The sequence below is a fragment of the Mytilus edulis genome, chromosome 2, assembly GCF_963676685.1.
Source record: "Mytilus edulis chromosome 2, xbMytEdul2.2, whole genome shotgun sequence".
Taxonomy (NCBI): domain Eukaryota; kingdom Metazoa; phylum Mollusca; class Bivalvia; order Mytilida; family Mytilidae; genus Mytilus; species Mytilus edulis.
Window position 1 is genome coordinate 56,691,128 of NC_092345.1, and position 23,420 is coordinate 56,714,547.

The following is a 23,420-nucleotide window of genomic DNA, read 5'->3' on the forward strand; positions in this document are numbered from 1 at the left end:
TTTTTTCTGTTTTGTAATGTTCTTTTCTCAAATTAACTAAATTCATGTTTTACACATCCTAACAAATTCAGTACTGTTAATTGGCAACCTCAATATGAAATCCATATTTCAACAATTTCCTTTAACGTAATAAGTTTGTAATTGACGATTACCCCCAGTCTTAAATTTTATCGAACATGTGAGTTGTTAATGGCATTCAAAAGACTCTACAAATCTGTATTTTTTTAATAAAGCACTATATGATAATGAAACTAAATGTAAAATTGTCTATGAAACACCATTTTCCAAACTGCTTCCCTGTTCCTTAGTGTTAGATTCCTTCTTTTCCTCTTCATCCATTGGCTCTTCCCCATTTTTAACATCAGATTCTCCATTTGTGTCAGTCTCTGTTTTGGGACAACCTTCAACATCTACATCGCCCTTTAGATGTTGAAGTAATAAACGAGTGCCATTTGATGTAGAGGGCTGTTCATCTCCTACTGGTGGTAAACTTATAGTTGGCGGGACAACTGGATTTAATTGTGTTTTAGGATCACATGACCCATTCATTTTTGCTGTTTTAGGTGGATTCATTATAGATTTTGTCATATTGTCATTTGCAGTTACCTCAGTCCTTTTTTCAGTCTCTTTTTGAGATAACTTTGGTTCAGTTTGTTCATGATCAGATCCAGAAAATATTAAATCAGGAAATTCTGGATTCTGTCCAAGAAAGTGATTTCCGAGGAGTAAGTCTTGAGGATTTAACTCTAAATCAGGCAATAAATTTTCTAACGCTTCTTTTGTTAACACAAGTGCTTCTTCTTTTTCCTGCAAGTATAAAATACAAACACTCTTATAACAAAACAGGACTTAGTAGACATATTTTAATTACAACACTTCAAAAAAAATGATACTGTAAACAGGGAAATTTTGGCGGTAGTTTAATTTTCGCAGTAAGAATAGAAACGCGAAAATAAAACGACGAAATGTTACATTTACTTTTACAAGTTGTGAATTGGATGGAGAGTTATTTCTTTGACACTCATACCACATCTTCATATATCTAAGCATATGAATAAAACATATATAGGACTACTGTATAACACTGATTTTATAGACGACACATATATAACTGAAATCATAACTGTATCTCTTAATGAAAAGCAGTGTTAGAAGTTATAAATTTAATGCAAATAGTGGACCATAAAAACGGAAGCAAACATAACGGATTTTGTTATGTAAACAATACTCATTGCAATTATGTTAATGATACATGTCAATCAGTAATAAAAGTATCACCTCGTTGAATCTACTACACAAATTAATCAGATAAAAAAATGGATTAATTATCATTAATCCTGACAGCATTTTATCTAATTCAATCCTAATTAGGTCAACTTTCTGATATTGTGTATGTGTTTTTTACAAGCAAACATTACAAACTTGTAATCTACTTTAACATTAACATGATAAATGAACCGAAAACAAGAGATTTCTGATTGATTTTATCACTTGATTTAAGATATCACTTTCCAAATCATTTATAAAAATATTTATATGGGCCAGGGTAATTGTGAATTCAAAACGGCGCAAATTTGGATTATGTTAGTAAATCGTGAAATAAAGACGGCACGAAAATTTCCCGGTTTACAGTATTTATAGGCTATAATTACTACAAGAAGTCAAATGATGGCATTTTTGTATGATGATGAAAAAAAATCCTTTGATATATTAATACTATTGCAGAAATTTGCATTTACTGCAGTTCTGCAGAAAGATAAGCATTTTTTTCAGGAGATAAAATGAGCTAATGTGAGTGAATGATAGTGGGTCGGACATTAATTAGAGGAACACTTTTCTATTTTATTCAAACAATGGTCCCTGTTTCATCTTTTACATTTCCATCTTAATAAACTGAATAAATTGTTTATCCAATCATCCCTGGGAAGACATTGGGACCAAAAGAGAGAAAGAGTAAACGTTGAAATTAAGATCTTTTGTATGCCAAAATTATCCAGAAAGGCTTTATTTCTAAGGTATTATTTTGCCATTTGAAACCCTGTTGCATGTATATGTTTTCTCCTCTAATGATTGCTTATTGGTTTTGAAAACAAAAACAAAAGGTAATGGGCTGCACTTTTTTGTAATTGTTATGGTTATGTTGTGTATCCTGCCTTCAACTTATAAAATTATTCTGCACTTAGCTTAGAGACAGCTAGATACAAACAAGAATGGCCTAAGTTTTCTAATATCATAGTACAAACCTCTTCTACTAGATGTATTCTTGGTTCACATTCTGAGAGTGGAGTATGTCTATGACATAGAGGTACTTCTTCCCATGATGCAACTGGACAAGTACAGCTGGTGTCTCCAAATGAACATTGTCTAAACAAAGCCTGGTGATTATCATTTAAAATATCTTGCAAGGTCAAGGAATTTGTAATACAGAGGAGTTGTTAATGAATGTAAATCAAAGCACCAAAGGGTGCTATAGGCAGTTAATCAAAAACCCAAAGGCAAACTTGGCCAAGTTCAGATGAATAGTGTAAAGAATTAGTAAAAATATTTATCTCAGGCATTGTTCTCAGCTATTTCTAAAGTATCAAATAACATGAATAATGCTTGTACAGTAATGTTTATGTTATGCAATCCTACCACTTTCAAAAGTTATTTCCAATTTATATTTATAAAGATTCCATGTCTGAGATTATACACATACACTGTCCTATGTTAGGGGAGAGTTTTGTGTCAGTTAAGATGTTTAAGCCACCACATTCTGTATGCACCTGTCCATAGTGAGGACCCACTAATGTGGTGATTGTTGCTGTATATCATATTTATTTTTCATAATTGTTTTGTACATTTTTTTTAAATTTTAATTTCTTGTGTATACTTCTGATTTTAGTGTATGTCCAAGTTATTGTAAATGCTCTTTTGTTCCGACGTTGGAAAGTTCCGGGCGGAAAGAACTCACTAGCCGAAAAGTTTCAGAGGAACTTATTAGTATGTGTTACTTTGTTCTTCCTCTGATTTAAAAGTTCCACCGGAACAAAGTGACTAGTTGAAATAGTATACATTTTCGTTATTATGTAAAGGGGCCAGCAAAAGCAATCCTTTGGGTGTAGGAGTTTCTCCCTGCATTAAAGATCTATTGGTAACCTTCGACTGTTGTCTGCTCTTAGATCAGGTTATTGTCTATATGACACATTCCCCATTTTCATTCTCAATTTTATTAGGCACTGGATACGGTTACATGGAAATGTAACAACAATAAAAATATTATTGTTACACTGGAGACTAATTGCCGGAATGCAAAGTTGGGCGAGGAACTGATTTATTACGAATGTAACAATAATTACTGAGGCTACGGTTACATTACCCTGAGATTAATAGTAATCTCAGCATTACGTTATTGTTACCGGGTGGAGGGGTACATGAAAAACATGCCGATCAATGCATTTGAATGGGAGCATATAGTTGGACCCCCCCCCTTTTATTAAATGGCTGGATCCGCCCCTGGTACTGATAGAAAATAAATATTATTATTCAACAAATGGTGTATAACTTTTTTGAATAGTTTTACGTATTAATGGTTTTGATGTTCCTAAAGATACTACTCAAGATTAGGAGTGCCAAAGGCGAAAAATGTAGTTCAATGGTTTCACTTTTTTAAAGTATTTAACTGCACACCTTCTCTTATTACTGTCATACTTTGAACCAATTTATTTAGAGTGAAAAACATTTAAACTTGGGATGCGTTTTAGAGGAAACTAAAACAATATCAAGACATAAATTTCATACAGCTATACAATTTGATGCAAATTGATACATCAAAAGCAAAGTTTGCTGACTGTCACTTTAATACTAAGAACTTCTGTATGTACACGTAACAGTGGAGGACTTTATTTCGTTCATCAAAAATGTGTCAGACTTTAAAAACACTTACTGGATTTGTAGAAATTGTCATTGTAAATAAAAAATTACAGTAAATAAATTGTATGTAATAAATGTATGCATTGCAAATATAAAATAAATGTCTTCAACTTTTATTATTAGTACATATTTCTAGTCCCATCGTACATCACTGGTTTTCAACAAGTCCTTACCCAACCATGCATTCCGGCATTTAGTCTCCTATGTAACAATAATATTTTTATTATTGTTACATTTCCATGTAACCATAGGCAGTGCCATACACCTTATCGCTATTAGTCCGCCATTACTGAAAATCACACAGGTTCCCGTAAAATTTTGTCGTCATAAAACAAAATATCTGACGCCACAATGGAAAAGTTATTGTTTTGTTGTATGCGTCAAAAGTTCAAGCGGCCGGGTCAGCCGGGATTAGTGATAAGGTGTATTTTATAAAAGTCTCAAATTATAACTGAATTAAAATATCTTGATTACGGTTTAACTGTCTTCCATTACTAATATCATAATAAAAAAACACATTTATTTAAACTTTAAATAACTGTAATAGTAGGAATTAAGAAAAACTTGTTTGTAACTTCAACTTGTTGAAAACATAAACGTTTCTCGAGCCTCGTTAGTCCATATATGTCAAGAAATTAGTGCTGAATATTTCCCCCCTTACATTTGTAACCAGGTACAAATCTTTTCAACTGTAACGAGTTACAAATGGGTACAACGATACATGATTGAGGGAACCGCATAGAATTGATTCAAGAACACTTAACGAGTGTTTAAATAAGAAAAATTATAAAAAGAAACATTATAACAAAAAAGTCGTATTTTTCTGAACCGGAAATCAAAAATTCCTTGTAAAGTAAAAACAATTACGGTGTGATACGCGTCACAGATTCGGACTTAATATTTTACAGAATATGCGACTTTGGAAGTTAAATAATGCCGTCCTTTAGAAAACAGTTGTTAAAGTTTTAATCTCAATATTTATTGAAACACATTGAGCTTAACAAAACACGTGTAGCATTATGTTACATTGTAACACCAAAGCGAAACAATCTTAAAATGACCTTGACATCGACCAATCAGAAAACTACAATAACAACAACTCTATTTGACAAGCATGAAGGAAGTCATTTGCGAGATAACGGAATAATATAACGAGAATACAAATGAGCATACATTTAAGATTACTGAATTTAGATGATTTAAATAATCTCAATCATTTCAGACAAAAAACGAATAAAATGATTAATAATAAAGTACCTATGTATCATCAGAATCCTCCCAATTTAAAAGGTACGTAAATTTCGTCTTCTATGTAATTTGAAATTGCCGCCAAGTTATATCAGCTGATTAATAGACTACTGACGTATGTAATACGTATCGATGACAAACAATATTCCTACGACTTTTGCCATTTGGGAAATGTAAACGACTCGTCTTTATAGATTTTCGGCGATCAAATATTTCATACAATTGTTCTTTGACATCTTAACCAACAGCACAGGGAATAATAAACTATAGAAGGATTTCTATCGAGCACTACTTCCTATGTGCAGCTTCAAAACTTTTGGGAAAATCGACGACCATTTAACGTTTTTATGGTAATATCTTTTATATTCCAGAATAAAAAGTATGAAAAAATTGTCCAATTAGTTATAAATAACATGATAGCCAGCCAGATAATAAAAGTGGCACATATTTCAGCATTTATTGGGTAGAACATAAATCTAGGGTGCTCGCATAAAGCAGCTTAACTGCTTAAAAATATATCTATATATTCCATCAAAAATTTATTTATTCATCAAAAATAATTTTCTAAAGTATATATATACTCCATGACAATTTCTGACATCCCAAAAACAATTAATATCCTTAATTCTTCTTCTCTGTCTATGAATATTTCATGTTGATGTCAAAAAGATATATTTAGAAGACTTAAGAACAAAAATACAGTCAAACTGTAAATTGTTTTCGCTTTTCTATCCATACAGTTGCCTTTTGTCCCATTTTAACAGGCATTTTGTATTTCAGTGTTACCTTATACATATTTATGTAAAAGTTATAGCTGGTTGGGTTCTTGATCGAAATAATCTTAAGATCTTTAAGATCAAACTAGTATCATATTTCCCGAATAATTTCACTGTAACCTGTGCTAGGGGCCCTCTTAAACTTGCAGTGAGGGGACACTTTTTGCTCTGTTGAAGGCCTTACTGTCACTTTGAGATGAAGAACAGTAATAAAAGCCTAGTTTCTTTCCTTTGAGTGTTTTTTGCTCATCCTGTACAGTTTCAGTGTCACAGATTGGTACCTCATATAGTTTTTTTCTATTTAGTTCTTTCAACAAAGGTTGTTTTTATGCTAATGCAAAGAGATAACTGCTAATATAAACTGGTTAATAGCCTTGAAAAAAATGTTATCCTTAAAATTTTTACACATATTACAAAAGGATACGTTTAGAACAATATTTAGATAAAGGCATTGCTCTTTCTAAACATTTAGCACTGCCATCGATGTTGATACACCTAGGATAAGATGGTGGTCTGTAATTAGAACCCTCTGACACAGCTATTCTACGTTGCTTTGATTGTCGATGCAACAAAGCCTCTTTTCCATATCTTCTATGATATCGCTTTATGTACTTCAGTTTCTCATATTTATGTAATGTTTCAGGATCTTGTTTGTAGTCTCTGATACTCCCTGGAAAATGAAGATATATGTTATTCTCTCCTCCTATTTTATTATGTCATCATAGCCATAATGAATAATTTTGTACAAAGTTATCCTGAATCATAAGATAAATTTAGTTTTAAGTTATTTGCAACACTTCAGGAGAAAACATTAAAAATAGAAAAATCAAAATATCCATAGCTTTGGAAATAATGTGAATTATAAAATTTCATGCTAGCAACTGTTTCCGACCAGATCTGTAGAGATTGGCCAATAGATTTCAAAGGAGATGATGATCATCTAATTTCCTCTTAAATTCAGTAGAAATCCTTGTGGCCTAGATTTCCTCAAATACTAATGGCCTGTGAGTTTGATAGTAAAAGAGTAATAAACATGGTATGAATGTATCCATTCCAAAAGTGAGCAAATCTTGTCTTCTGTATTAAAGTGCATATATTTTTTAGGATTCTAAGAGAAAAAGAAGAAATTTCACTTTGTATCCTCTCAATATCACTGTAAATGTTTATCTGTATAAAATTTATGCATTTGTCAATAAAAGTAAAACCATTAAACTAAAATATGTATGTCTCAACTAATTGCCTCAAATAAGTTTCAGAAACCATATTGTACAGTATACCTTTAGGAAAATCTGGGTTTCCCAATCCTATGTTGTTGAGGGCAATGATGCATGAGAAGTAGCATCTATGACTGGCCTCAACAAAAGAATTAATTACATATACATGTGATATACACACCTAAAGATTCCTTTTCCTGTTTGTAAGTATGCAAGTATTTTCTTCTCTTCTCCTTCATAATATGTTGTAATCTTTTGAACTGGTCGATATACAGAGATTGTAGACGTATCAATTTATCTCTCATGATTAATGCTACCTCCTCAGCTGTGTATATTCCAGCATACCTACAATTCAAAATCAATATCAGGAAATAAATAAACAAGAGTGCACACACTGAAATGTCTCGCCTTCTTTACTAATCATTGATATTATGTTGATAGTCCTAAGTATAAAGCTTTATTACAACTGTCACATAAACTTAACATTAACCAAGTAGCTAAACAAAGACCAATGAACCATGAAAATGAGGTCAAGGTCAGATGAACCATGCCAGGCAGACATGTACAGCTAACAAAGCTTCCATACAACAAATATAGTTGACCTATTACTTATTATAGTTTAAGAAAAATAGACCAAAACACAAAAACTTAACACTGTGCAATGAACTGTGCAATTGAGGTCATGGTCAAATAAATCTGCGGGACTGACATATAGATCATAATATATTTCCATACACCAAATATAGCTGACCTTTGGCATATAAAATTACATAAAAAGACCAAAACTTAAAAACTTAACTTTGACCACTGAACCATGAAAATGAGGTCAAGGTCAGATGACATCTGCCCGCTAGACATGTACACCTTACAATCATTCCATACAACAAATATAGTAGACCTATTGCATAAAGTATGAGAAAAACAGACCAAAACACAAAAACTTAACTATAACCACTGAACCATGAAAATGAGGTCAAGGTCAGATGACACCTGCCAGTTGGACATGTACACCTTCCAGTCCTTCCATACACCAAATATACTAGCCCTATTGCTTATAGTATCTGAGATATGGACTTGACCACCAAAACTTAACCTTATTCACTGATCCATGAAATGAGGTCGAGGTCAAGTGAAAACTGTCTGACGGGCATGAGGACCTTGCAAGGTCCGCACATACCAAATATAGTTATCTTATTACTTATAATAAGAGAGAATTCAACATTACAAAAATTCTGAACTTTTTTTTCAAGTGGTCACTGAACCATGAAAATGAGGTCAAGGACATTGGACATGTGACTGACGGAAACTTCGTAACATGAGGCATCTATATACAAAGTATGAAGCATCCAGGTCTTTCACCTTCTAAAATATAAACCTTTTAAGAAGTTAGCTAACGCCGCCGCCGCCGTAGCCGGATCACTATCCCTATGTCGAGCTTTCTGCAACAAAAGTTGCAGGCTCGACAAAAACAGATATGGTATATTATTTAAACTTCATTTTGTTTGTTATGTGTCATAACCACAGGGGTAGAAATTAGCGCTAGTCCGGTGGTTCCGGGACTAGTAAAATTTGCGTCAGACCAGTAGATTTTGTCAGCTGGTGGTCCGGGGGACCAGTAGAAATTTGTCGATAAAAATCACTGATTGCATCGCAATCTCCGTTTGTTTACAAAACAATTTACCTGTGAAATCAATTACACGGTACTGGGGGGTATTACAATTGATCAAGTTAATTAATATCTCGGGTGAGCGTCCTTCACAACAATATAAAATGTGTAAATTTTTGGAAGGAGTTAAACCGCCGGACAAAAAAATTAAGATAACTGAAAATCAAAAGGAAGATCGAAATAAAGTATACGAAAGTGACAAAAGGAAACGCAAATACCAAAAATCATGGGAAAAAGATCGTGAATGGTTGCATTATATAGTAGCTCGGAATTTAATGAACTGTACAATATGTGAAAAATTTGCAGTGACAGACCTAGATAGGAAATGTATTTTCGTAACTGGATCGTCACATTTCAGATTGGATTCTGTACTTGCTCATGAGCAATCAGAACAGCACAAAAAATCTACAGCAATAAAAGACAGGAAGGCACCCGAGGAATCCAAGGCAGGGAAAATTATTCAAACTTTAAATGTTGATATTTTTTCTGTACTTGATCCTGATTTTGATAAAGAAAATCATTGAGATTACCAAAGCCTTTATCAAAATCAGAATAAAGACTATTCCTTTGTCTAACTTATGTAAACGAAAGCATCAAAATAAAATTAAGCATCTGTCATTTATATTAGTGTTTGTCAAATTAATGTCATTTTTGCAGGACCAGTAGATTTGGAGCCGAACCAGTAGAGTTTTCAGTCCACTGGTCCGGCTGGCCAGTACACAAAAAAGCTTAAATTCGACCCCTGCATAACCATCTATTGACCTAGAACACTAAATGTTTTTTTTCTTTCTTTTACTTGTAATTTGTTTTATTATCTGGTCATGACATAGAGTCAGTTTTGTAATAATTAATGCATACCTTATAATAAATATCTTAAATCAACAATAGAATTCAGAACTGTTCTACATAATAATTAAGATTCTACCTAATAAACTGTAAGAGGATATATATAAAGCGAGACAAATTTGTAGCCTATAAAGGTTTTTTTTTTATATAAAAGTGACAATATTAATATGTTCACTGTTTTGAATGGGAAGAGCTAGAGGATTTTCTAAATATATACATCCTCACTAATGATGAAAGGGAAATTCTTAATCCACTGTTGGCTGCATTGTATTATATTGTTTGTTTTCCTGTTTGAATGGTTTTACACTAGTCATTTCTGGGGCCCTTAATAGCTTACTGTTTGGTGTGAGTCAAGGTTCCCTGTTGAAGACTGTACTTAGCCCTATAATGTAATTACTTTTACAAATTGTGAATTGGATGAAGAGTTGTCTAATTGACACTCATACCAAATCTTCTTACATCTATAAAGTTATAAAAGTCAAAACGATTTACTTCAAATAATCTTCTTGTTCACTATCTATACTCTCAGCATCACTTTCCCCGTCACCACGCCATGCTTGATCCACCAATGGTAATTCTTCATCTGAATCACTTGAACTGGCATATTCTGAAATAACAAATTATTATCAAAGAAAAAATAGTCTCTTTCTTGTGAAAAGCAAACAGAAGAAAATGATATTTATCACTGAATGCATTAATTAAATTCCTTACTCTCTGTGATAAAGTTACAAAATACTTTAATTTGGATATGATCATGATGTCTTTATCAAACTGATATTCAATTTGAACAAAAAATCATGGCACACTTGAATACATGTAAGTTGTTTGAAAATGAAGGTGAGAACCATTCAATATTGTGGAGTGGATGAACATTTGTTTCAATCGTTGTGAGAAATGGTTATTTATTTTTGGTTATAATGCTGCATGAATATTTATTTTCAATTCATCATGCACAAATATTTCATTTTTTTTTATTGGAGAAGAATCATTGTATCTATGTAAAATGTATGTAAGTATGGAAAATCAACAAACCTAAGAAAACGATTGATGGTCATTTTATAACAATGTAATATTTTCTGTTGACAATATAAAGATCACAAAAAAAAAGTTTGAATGCACCAGTGTTTTCCATTCGGCATTTAAGCCGGGTGTGCCGACCACCTTCTTTTGAAAGCCGACCACCTTTCGATTTTAGGAGGTGGTATTCTGTATTCTGTAGGTGTCGCTGTTGACACTGGATTGTCTCCCTTGTAATTATTTAAATCTCGCGTGTATTTATATTTCACTCTGGTAAACAACTCACTTGTACTTTAAAATACATACTATTAGGTGGCAACTGTGCTTAACATATTTTTCCAAAAATTAAAAAATATATCTACATTTATTAATTAACATGAAAATTTAAAGGAAAAGAAAGAAAAAAAATAAAAAAAATCTAACATTACATTAATCAAACCGACGCGACTCGCAAATAAAGTCACCCAACAATCGCATTAGTGTTTCATTAGAGACGGAGACATTGTCGTTTTTTTCTATTGACAATAAAAGTTCCAAATTAATATGTAACGATCCTGTGTTGAAGTATATCTCATGTATAAGTTTCTGTCTTGCCTCTTCATAATTTTCACAAAATAGTAAATAATGTTCCACAGTTTCTAATTGACCGCATTCACACTTTGGGTCTATATTTTGATTGATTTTGTTTTGATAATTTTTTAGGTAGTATCCGGATCTTAAATTTCTAATAATTTTTGCTGTTTTGTGATCTGGATAATTAAATGTCGATTTATTGCTGACAGTCTGATGAAAGTTATAATAAAATCTTCCTGTATCACTATTATCCCATCTATGTTGCCACTTTTTATTTACTAAAATTCTTGCTGCTGTTTTAATATCTTGTTTAGTTACTGTAATATGGGCTTCTTTCTGAATTTGATTTGCCTCTTTAGCTGCCTCTTTAGCTAGTTTATCAGCTATTTCATTTCCTCTAACATCTGCATGTCCTGGGGTCCAATCAAAATTAATTCTTATTCCATGGTGTTTTTGGATACATTTAATAAGGGAAATAATTTCATGTGAAGTGGATCTGTTATTTTCAATTTTCCAATTTAATGTTAAAATTCCAATTGCTGTTTGACTGTCCGAAAATATTTTTACTTCTTCAATTAATGTTTTGTTTTCAATTCTGCTTACATAATCTAATACTAATTTTATTGCAACCAGCTCTGCCAAAAGAATTGAACCCCTTTTTGAAACTGGTTGTTTAAGTTCAATTTCTTTATTGTTGAAGATTACAATTGCACCTGCTCCACAAGGTCCTGGGTTGGATTGGCAAGAACCGTCTGTAAAAGCAACAACTGTTGATGGAGATACTGTGTTAAGTTTGTTTAATATTAAATTTTTTCCTGTGATTTCTTGTTCTTTAGTTCTGTTTTTTGAGGAACCAAGAGTACGCCAATATTCTGGTGGAGATTTTGATGCTTGTAGACCTTGAAATTGATATTCTGGTTCTATGTCATCAATACTGATATCTGTTTCTTCTTTCATGTTTTTTGCTTGTTGTAACATTAAGCCTAAAGGTGATATGAACTTGTCCACTGTTTCTTTGTTTTTCCATTCATCTATTTTGTTTCTGATAGGGATTTTGGTTGAGTATGAATTAAGTCTTGCAATATCTCTAATAGCCATTTCTTCTCTTCTGAGATCTAATGGCAAAACTCCTGCCATAACTTGTAAGACTTCTAAACTGGCTGTTGCAGAAACTCCTAGACAAATAGATAAGCCCTTTCTTTGGATGGCATTTAATTTTTTTAAGTGTTCTTCTTTCCCTGTTTGCCAAATACAGCTTGCGTAAAGAAAAATGGAACCTATAATACTATTGTAGACTTGAATAAGAAATTTAGTTTTTATGTTACCTATTCCTTTTATTTCTCTTAATATTCCGAGTGATTTTCCAGCTTTTTTTTCTATGATGTTGATATGTTCACTAAAGGTAAGTTTTTCATCCAATGTAACTCCTAATAATTTTGGATTAGGATTGTATTTAATTGGTTGGTTTCCTAACACAAGGTGTACTGTTCCTGGATGCTTTTTATTTCTTGAAAAAATACAGTATTCTGTTTTATTTGTATTAATATTTATTCTCCATTTTTTGCTCCAATTCATGATTGTATTTAATTCATCTTGAGTTTTTAATCTTATTTCCTCTAAATCGTTACCAGTATTCCAAAAGGTACTGTCATCAGCAAATTTGCATTTTCCCGCCTTTACTTTTTCAAAAAGGTCAATTACAAAGATATTAAAAAGTATTGGTGAAATAACTGACCCTTGTGGTAGACCAGTTTCAGTCCTACACCATTGTCCTTCGTGTTTATTTACTATACATCTGGAGTACCTTTCATTTAGAAAAGCCTGTATCCATTTCCATATTTTTCCTTTAATTCCATATTGGTGTAATTTTACCAATAATCCTTCTCTCCAAACACTGTCATAAGCCTTTTCGAAATCAATTAGAACTGCTAACGTAAAATTATCTAAATTAAATCCATCCAGTATAGATTGTGTTAAATTTAATAGTGCATTAGTTGTAGATCTAAAATGTCTGAAACCTTCCTGTTCTATGTCTAAAATATTTTCAGATTCCACATAGCATTCAACTCTGGTAGTGATTATTCGTTCCATGGTTTTTCCCAAAACGCTGGTTAAACTAATTGGTCTGTAGGAGGTGGTCGGCTTTTTTTCAAATTTCGGATTTTTTTCGGTTCCGTACCGTTACAATTTGAATACTAATCGCGCCTCGCTGATTTGTTTTCATTGACAAAGATGGCGTCCAATCGTCAAATTTCAATGTTTTCATTTATCATTCGGGGTACAAGAAAGGCAGATGACGATGATGATAAAGAAAATACTAGACCAAATAAGTTAAATAAAATTGCTAGTAATGTTGAAGTTGTGGAAATTGAACAAAAATCAATCAAAAAACGGAAAAGACACGCAAGTGAAGACAAAAATGAGCAAGACTTCAAATGGCTTATAGTCACAGAGGAAGGATACTACTGTTCTATGGGCCAAAAATACAGCACAAAAGCAAGAAATAGGACATAAAATTGTAAATGAAAGAAGAGAGAAAAGAGATAAATTGTTGAAAAAAATCAAATCAAAGAATATTTGACAATTAATATGACTACGTCTATTTATGTTTGTTCAACTCCATTAAATGTGAATATTATACTAATCTTTATTTTTGTGACCCCCACGTGCACCCACAGTAAATTAAAAAAAAAAAACGGATGGACATTTAAAAAAAAAACACCCGGTTGCAAGTGATTTTTTTAAAACACCCACCTTCCCTTAGTGAAAAAAGGAAAACACTGTGCACTTCCCTAAAAGGTTATAAAGCAGTTAGATCATAATCTCTGACTTTAATAAATAAGGTGTACATGTATATCAAATCATAGTTTCATACATTAACCCTTTCAAATAATTTGATGTGCAGGGATATAAAGAATGCCTGTTATTAACAGACTCTGTAATTCTGTCAATAGATATTCATCTAGGGACTGGTACCAAGTGGCAACTCAAATGTGTAACTCACTATTATTCATTGTTATTATTATGAATCAGTTTAATATCTACAAGCTTAAACGAAAAAAACATTAAGACAACTACCATTGTCCTGAAAATTTCTTGATAAAAAAATGTCAACTGGCTGAAAATCCACTAATAACATTCTTTACAATATTTTATGTAAGTTTATAAAGTTAAAATAAATATCATTCAACTTTGCAATGATGGTGAAAGACTGACCTAAAACTTTACTTGATGTTGAATCGGTATATAATTTTGGTCTTGACTTAGTGACATCAGCATATTTGTAATGATCAATGGACTCCAACAAGGATTCTGCTGACTGTGATGGCTGGCGTTTCCTTGATGACTTTTGTCTTGTGACAGCAGCTGTTCTTGCATGTTCTGCACAGTATCTATAAATTGAAAATAGCCATGAGATAAATGTTGTAATCAGCCATTGTTACACAATTCTTAAAATAATGAAAAGTTAGAAAACTGATGATTTTTAAATTACACTTACATTTGGGTTAAATCTATATAACCGGAATGACCATAATAACACAATCTTACCTTCTTGTTAAATATCTCCTATTATTCATATCAGATCCTACATATACCATGTGCTTTATATAACAGTCTAATTCATGACCTTTAATGTCCTTTAAATGTCTACAGGTTAATTGCATCAGATATTTATCTAGAATATTCCAATGAAAAGTCTTATTCTTTAAAAAACAGAATAGTTTAATTAAATTCAGGGTCTTAGATATAAAAATAATGCATAAGATCTAAAGATTATAAGTTATTATTTTATTTCTTATGTAATTGTTTGCTATTTCTTGGGAAATCTTAAAGATATTAATAAACTGTTACACAATCTATTTATAGAAAACAGTAACTCTAATAGTATATCATTGTATTAAGGATGTACTAAATTACAGCAAGTATTTGTAGATTAGTCTATGAAATAAGGTACAAACCTTAAAATATTTATTCTGGTTTTAATATCAGATAATAATATATTTTCTCTTCAAAATGATGAACTTGTAATTGCAAAATTATAACTTGTAGGATTTTATTTTTATTTAATTCATTTTGATTTATAAACACAGAGATTTTTTGTTTACACACAACTTTTGTGTTCCTCAATCAGAGGCACATTAGCAATTTCAGGGATATTGACAAATATAACACATTGTTTCAATTTATTGTTTAATTGTATGCTTAAATCTTCTAATTCATGATTTTCGTCATGAGAACATTATAACTGAATTTCAGAAATTGATAAAAGGATTTTTCTTTTTCTTTAAATCGGCAACAGTGCTAAATATTAAGATGGTAGTGTCTGACTGGTGGAAAATAATGACGAATTCAGTGTTCTCCCCAGATATTTCATTTAGCATCCTGGTAAACAGGGGAAATTGAAATACCATCTTGTCTCTAAAAATTATAAAACCACTTCAGATAGTATCAAATTTAAGATGATAGCATCACATTGCCATGATGCTATTATAAAATTAAAGTCCGTGGGGAGAACACTAGGTGAATTAAGTCAGTTCAATTAAACTGTAAATAACAATTAAAGCGATAAACTGAGATAACTTTTGATTATATAATATTAGAGGCATATAATAAAACATTATTGGCATTGTACACTACAGTATAAAATAGAATTAAACTAGACCTGTCTACATAGCCCCTACATGTACATGCATTATCTCAATGCATTATAGTTAACTTGTTGTAGTGAACAGTATTGAGACAATGAAATTTTATATTTTTGACTTCCAGCAATTCACTTTATATGAAATCATTGCTTTTGTGTTTGGTTGACACATTGATACTTAGAGGGCAATTTGACAGAATTATACTGACTCGTGAATAATGACTGAGGTTTGTATACTGTAAATTCAGAAAGAAATGCGTCTACATGTATTTAATATTTAGAATCTCTGATGGACGTCTCAAATGAGAGTTTCAATATTGGTTTTTTGTTTTTTAGGTCAAAGGTCTATGCCACAATGATCTTATCTCCATGAAAAATCGATTTTCCCGGAGAACAGTTTTGCACCTGACATAATAACTTTCCTAGGGTCAAGGTAAGATTGATCTGATTTTGATATTGTTTCACATCCTGCTCCCATGATGATAAATATATACATTTATTGTATAGCAATATAATATTTCCCACAGAAAGTAACCAAAAGTTAGCGTGCAATAAATTCTAATATTGCACTAGTGCAATAAATCGTCAAAACTCATGACGTCATCAACGACAAAATCTTAGTTTAAACCAATTTTTACTTTCAAATATTATATTGCTATACAATAAAAGGGTTATTGCATGAATATTGGGGAATATTGTCCCTTGTAGAACATATATTGCACTCGCAAGCTCTTGCAATATAAAATTCTACTCGGGACAATATTCCCCAATATTCATGCAATAACCCTATAGTATATGTATTCTGCATACATTATTATTACAGTACATGTATACAAAGTTTTGTCAATTAAGCTACAATACAAAAGATTTATATGTAGTGCACAGAAATCAGACATCATTGTTTCCTATCATAGGGGTCAAAGGTCAAATCTAGGTCTGGATGACATGACCTTGATATATAACATCCGCCCACAACCTCATGATGTAATTGCATAACATGATTGATCAGCCTAAGTTCTATGGCTCAAAGTTATGTGCAGGACAAAATTCAGACAATGTTACTCATGTTGCTATCATAGGGATAAAAGGTATACATTATATAAGATCTGTTTTAGGACTGGAATATGATACAGGATTCTTTTGCTTTCAAATTTTAGGCACCATAATCGATCACAATCTGTTAATAAAAAACATCTTTTTTAATCAATCTAAATGTCATTTTAAAAAAGAAGGATCCATGATGATAGGAGATTTGAACAACCTTGACTGACTCCCCAACTGTTGCTTACAGGGCAAGGGTGATCAGCTTGGCAGCCTGCTTACCATGACGTTGTATTGTTGGTAGATGAATCATTGACTCTGTAGTAGATGACTACAAATTGCACTAAAACTTTGATACAGCTAGCCCTTGGATGTATGGACAGCATAATTACATGTATGACACTCACCCATTAAAAATGGGTTTAATATCAGACTCGCTGATGCCGGTTTACTGTATGAGGGCCTTATAAACTAATTTGACTTGTAACATGTTTTAGTTAACAGATAATCAGGACCTGATCCAGCACGTCCTTTCAGCTGTAATGACTGAGACATTACTGAGGATTGGAGGGATCCATGTACTCATTTTCAAGCTTAGAGCAGAACAAAATGATCAGTAGAAAAAGTAGGGAAGGTAAGAAAATCAAGCAAGGAGGCTGACAGCCATGTAGTGAAAATGGACCATTAATACATACCCATCTCTTTTATCTGTTTTAGGAGCAGCATTAATACATCGTTTGCCATTCTTCAAGGAAATAAATCCACACTGTTTGTATGGTCCATTCTTGTCTTCTAGAATATGCTTTATACAATATTCAAATCCTTCTAAGCGATTGTGCATACATGTTCTATGGGAATAGTTACAGAATACTCCTTCAACAGGCTGCTTTGTTTTTCTAATCTGTGGTTGTGTTATTTTACTGCGTATCATTGTAATTCTGAAAGAAAAAATACATAAAAATATTTAGATGTATTAAAACTACAGATATTTATTATCCCTGTAGGTCCACATATGCAAGGCTTTCCACCTATAAATTGCCCCCCCCCCCCCTTTTTCTCATAAAAATCCTAAAATTAGAGATACAGATAAATATCTACAGGGGTAAATTCAGTAAATAAATATACGTCATCAGGGACCGCCACATATTGGTAAAAAGTGCTCTTCTGATTGGTAGATGTTTGTAATAAATATTTTTGGATAGACAGATCAAAACTAAAGTAAAAAAGTAATTAAAAATAAATATTGAATGTACCTATTATTTTTACTACAGTGTTAAAAAGTCTTGGGGGTCAGTAAAGGAATTAAGTGTGAATCTACAGGGTTTGTAAACAAGGCCATGAATGCCAAAAAATGATGCATGACCCTATGACTATTTTTTTATTGTTGCAAAAGATAGGGCTACATTTGTACTTTCATGAATGATATATGAAAGATTTTAAATTCTAAAGGTAAATCAGGTATAAAATTCAAGACATAGATTAGTATTAAAGTCAATGGGGGATTTTTTTTAATGAATTTAGCACTACAAGAATGTGGTACCAGTGACCTACTTTTTTTACTAAAAATTGATGACTGAAAATTTAACAAATTTCCAAATATTTACACATAACCAAGTTTCTCTTATGATCTTTCAAGTTCATGCAATTTTAGGCATTTCAACTTGTGACTCTTTTGTTTCAAATGAGCTGGTTTCTTTTAGCGTAGGTGTTGGATATTATAAAAGGTAAATCGGTCAAATCTTCTATTTTACTATTTGTCTTGCGTTCTATCTGCAACTGTCATTTCAGTAAACTAAATATACGCCTTCCCGAATACATAGTTGTAAGGAAAATAAATGAAATACATTTTCTATGCATTTCATGTCAAAATTACCTGAAATGCGAAGTATTTGGAGGCTATGTTACACAGCTACTGTCCTCTTAGTGTATTGATATGAATTGGTAAAATGTTTACATCACAATTTATTCTTTAAGCTACAAGTAATTAAAATAACTATATAATATTTTTTGTAAAAATCAATGAATCTTAATTTTAAACTTCTTATTGCTCAGAGGACAAAACAAAAATATGCAATTGATTTTAAACCAATTAGTGTTGTCTATAAATTCAGTCCAGTCCTATGAATTTCGGACGAGCATGCGTCCTTTCCATTTTCCTCGGAGTTGTGTAAATGGCGGGGGAGCGATGGATATTCACAAAAGAACAACTTTTGAATACCCCCAGCCGAAAGAGTGGGATAGAAAACGACAAAGAACTTATTTATAGGCAACAAGCTGCCAACCTTATCCAGGATATGGGACAACGGCTCCAAGTGTATCCTGTTTGAGGGAAGGGGGCACACTGCAAACATCGAGACGCGAAGTTCCAATGAACATTTTTCTACCGACGTCACGTTTTCACTAAACGGATGATCACATTGAGCATAAATTGAATAATTTTTAATAAAAATAAAAAAAAAAACTAAAATACCAAGCAATGAAGAAGTCCTTACCATTTGGTCTGAAACTCTTCTCAAGACCGACCATTTTCTGAAAATGAAGTCACGTGTTTTCAACCATGTGACTCCTTGGCACATGTGTTTGTTTATAAAAACTAAAAAATGTACATTGCCTACTTTTGAATTATTAATTTATATCTAGTTCCAAGTTTACCAGAACTTTCATTTGCCTATGTTTCTGAAATTCTGATTTTTATACACCTGAATAGTATGTAATGATTCTTGTCCTTGAAAATAAACTCATAGTACCAGATGAAAACCACTCTTCTGTTCAAACAAAATAAGATAATATTTTCCAATATTATTATATGGAAAAGAATATAATTGAAATTTTATTCTAAATAAGTAAAAAGGAAGTGCTACACGAACAGTATATAGATAGTTAAATACCCAATTCATGTTCTTGGTTTGTCTATATATATAAGTTATATTAAAACCTAATATTTGTAACTATAAACAGCATTGACTACTTAGATGGGTCTTGCATAGTCTGGTTCTGTAACCTATTATAGATGCTACCAATATAGCAATCACTGCTTTAAGATTTATATACGGTCAATATCGACTTTCTTCTTCCTTTTATTTATACCATCGATCTAATTGCAACAGTTTTTACCTTTCACAATGAAGAATAACACAATCGTGTACAAATTAGTTCTATAAAAATTTCTGTGACACTGTACAAGCCTTTTGATTTCAAAATATTGCTAAATAAGCATATATGGATCTTCATAATCAGTTAATAATAATAGTCAGATGTCAGATTGGTCATTGTTATAAAAAATAGCCAAAATATGTTTTCTTGTATCATGATCATTGATTTCCGGGAAAATTTTTAGCTAATTCTGAGGTCTATTTTCTGGGATTAAATTTCTTTCATTGTAGGAGAGGAATGAACAAAAGTAAATATCCTTAGAAAAGACATAAATGATATATCTGTTACTAGATTCTAATACATGGATAATTATACATTTATAAAAGTATACAGAACTGAAAGTAATTGTTGTTCTTTAGTGTCATAGGTTTGTTGCTAGTACATGTTCATCTATCAAAAATATTCTTGCTTGCAGATCTGTTTCTTTTATAAAGATATTTCATTTACCTAATAAATAGACTTAAAAAATCCATGCCCTCCAGGAACTATACACTTGAAAGTTATTAGATTATTAATCGTTTACATTTGTAAGTAATTGTGCCCATCACTGCTTGAAACACAAGTCAAAGTGCATGGCTCCCTTTAAGGGAACACAGTTGTGTGCCGTTATGCTGAAAAAGAATTCTGAACAGTGTTGTATTCATGAATAGTGTCTATAAGTTATTTGTAGCACCTCTTTTAAATAAAACATTTCCTGCAGAAAAAGGGTAAAATTTCATGACTAGTAATAATAACACTGGTGAATGTATATCAAGTTGTAACTTAAAGATAAATAGTGGGAGAGTTTGTCTCTTGCTCTGTACAGGTGACAGAAAGTTTCCTATTGTACATATATTTTTAGATCAAATTTTTCCTTGACATTGATTTCAGTACTCAGCTATGTATCAACACCGCCATCGTTTACATGCACAGATTTTATATGTTCCACTCATTTCAAAAGTTCCATCGCAATGTAAGTTTTTAATTAACATTTGTAAGGGTGGGGGGATATTGTGTTATATATATGAGGGAAATAAAATGTTGGATATATTGTTGGAAGACAGCAACTGATGTAAAAAAAAATCAGAAGGTGTCTTAGAGGTCATCATGGGTTCAGCAACACTAAACAAGTGTTCCACTTTAGATTGTTTTTCCATGATCTACTATTAAATCCAAATTAAGTAGATGACAAAAAAGAAGACATATTTAACATTCCTCTCAGATCAGAGAAAAAGTAGCAGTACAAATTACTTAGCAGTACATGTAGCTCGCACAACATCTTGTTTTTATAAGTCTTCCCAGCCAATTTACCTCAATAAAATTTTTTGAAGTTTGTTTTACACTAAGACTTGTTTTTATAAAACTTTCCAAACAATTGAGCCCCTCTAAAATACGGTTTGACCTTTATTATAATGATTGACATGACAATTTTGTTTTTCATTTTAAACTACATCAATAAAAGATTTGTACTTTCAACATGTCACCATAATAAAGTTTTGTTATTGATATTTTTCTCATAGGCAATGGCAGCAGCATGTTTGTTTTTAGCTGCCAAAGTAGAAGAACAACCTCGAAAATTAGAGCATGTTGTCAAAGTGTCCAATATATGTCAGAATAAAGAAACTCCTGACACTAAAAGTGAAGTAAGTATTTCATATGCTATTCATGTACATGTAGGGTCATTGTTTATATACTATCTGAAATTTAAACCAGATCGAAAATTGTTGCACTTAAAGATGATTCAGTATTCTAGCTAGGTTTATAACATTGTACATGTAGTTTCATGTGATAAGTTAGTTGACAAAATTAAAAGAATATGTAAAATTTTCGCCATCCAAAAACAAACTACAATATATTAGGCTTGTCACTTCAAACAAATGTTGATCTCTTATTTAATAAAAGACAATTCATTTCATTCTGTCATATGTTTACATTTTGTAAGAAGAAAAAAAACACATTATATAGTAATGTCTTGTGAAAATTGATACTAAATACAATGATCATATTTAAACAAAAAGTGCTTTCTGACACCCTCCATTACAAATATGAATGTCACTTGCTTTCATTATGTATAAATTTTTAAAACTGCATTCAGCATTTCACATTACATGTTTTGATTTTTGAAGCAGAAAGCATTCTATGAAACTTCATTAACTTAAAATCTTGTATGTTAATGTATTTTCAGGAATATTTAAATGAAGCTCATCAACTTGTTATCAATGAAAGCATTCTATTGCAAACTCTTGGTAAGTAATGGTATTATAGATATAATTTTATTGTTCTGTCATAAGAGTTTAACAGTACGCTATACAGTAATACAAAATATTTTAAAAGAGAGGTAATGTCATCTTTCAGTTTCCTATTGTAACCTAATAAAATACATTTGTATCATTTTCTTCAAAACTACATGTCAAACCTGAAGAAAAATGCCAGTTTCTGTTGAAAACTTATTATTTGCTGGATACCAATTTTTGTTGGTTTCGTGTGTACTTTATGTATCTTGGAACCACAAATTTATAAGTACAACGATATACAAAAATTTTATGATTATATAGGCAGGCTGACAAAACCATGAAATCAAATATCCTCGAAATTGCAAGTATATCTCTAACAATGAAAATTTGTACTCGCCAACAAAAAAATTATTCCACAGTTATACAGAATATTTTACTTGGGCATGAGAAGTAATGTCAACTTTCAGTTTCCCATTGAAACCTAATGATAAATCACATTTGTACCATCTCCAAAAATAGATAGTTACAACATCTTTTTTTAATGTCACTTGTAAAATTAATACCTATCAACTAAAGTATTCTGAAATATTCTTCTTATGGACCAATTGCTACCAAACTTTAAAATGCTGACCATGTTTAATTATAAAGAATGACCATTTTTATATTCTGGCCAAAAATACCAAGTAGGCAGTTAACTGGTTTTCAAATTATGGTCTTTTCAATTTTAGTTTAAACCTTAGAATATCCTAAATAATTATCTACTGAACACATTTTGAATGAGTTTTATATTGTTTCCTTACAAGAAGTTTAGCATTATAACTAGTACTGTATTTTTTTATACAGGTTTTGATCTGACAGTAGACCATCCACATACCAATGTAGTGAAAACATGTCAGCTTGTAAAAGGTAAGAAAAAACATATTACGAAATCTGAGGATAAGTACATATAGAGAGACAGAGTAGTATTAATATTAAACCTCTGGAAAGCAGCACACAAGTTAACTGCAATTTTCAACTTTACACTGGAATTCGATACATTTAAAGCTAGAAATCACCACATCTAAAATAAATAACAAGTATTCATAATCCTTGGCTTTTCAATTTCGTGGTATTAGC

At 31.6% G+C, this 23,420-nt stretch overlaps 2 protein-coding genes across 2 annotated transcripts in view; one reads left to right on the plus strand and one right to left on the minus strand.

Annotated features, from left to right (window-relative positions):
* LOC139512479 (KAT8 regulatory NSL complex subunit 2-like) lies at window positions 1–19,503 on the minus strand. The gene is made up of 9 exons (XM_071300110.1): window positions 19,431–19,503; window positions 18,812–18,912; window positions 17,634–17,876; window positions 14,469–14,644; window positions 10,155–10,269; window positions 7,332–7,495; window positions 6,361–6,606; window positions 2,244–2,398; window positions 1–807 (listed from the first exon to the last, which is right to left on the minus strand). Exons 3-9 carry the CDS (start codon window positions 17,867–17,869, stop codon window positions 268–270), a joined length of 1,632 nt encoding a protein of 543 aa, XP_071156211.1. The 5' UTR covers window positions 17,870–17,876; window positions 18,812–18,912; window positions 19,431–19,503; the 3' UTR covers window positions 1–267.
* The window catches only part of LOC139512478 (cyclin-T2-like), a 22,233-nt gene continuing 17,888 nt past the window's right edge, over window positions 19,076–23,420 (plus strand). The window contains exons 1-5 of the mRNA XM_071300108.1: window positions 19,076–19,252; window positions 20,962–21,043; window positions 21,591–21,713; window positions 22,256–22,316; window positions 23,148–23,210. Coding sequence (XP_071156209.1) covers window positions 19,110–19,252; window positions 20,962–21,043; window positions 21,591–21,713; window positions 22,256–22,316; window positions 23,148–23,210 — 472 coding nt within the window. The 5' untranslated portion in view covers window positions 19,076–19,109. The remainder of the gene's footprint in view (window positions 19,253–20,961; window positions 21,044–21,590; window positions 21,714–22,255; window positions 22,317–23,147; window positions 23,211–23,420) is intronic.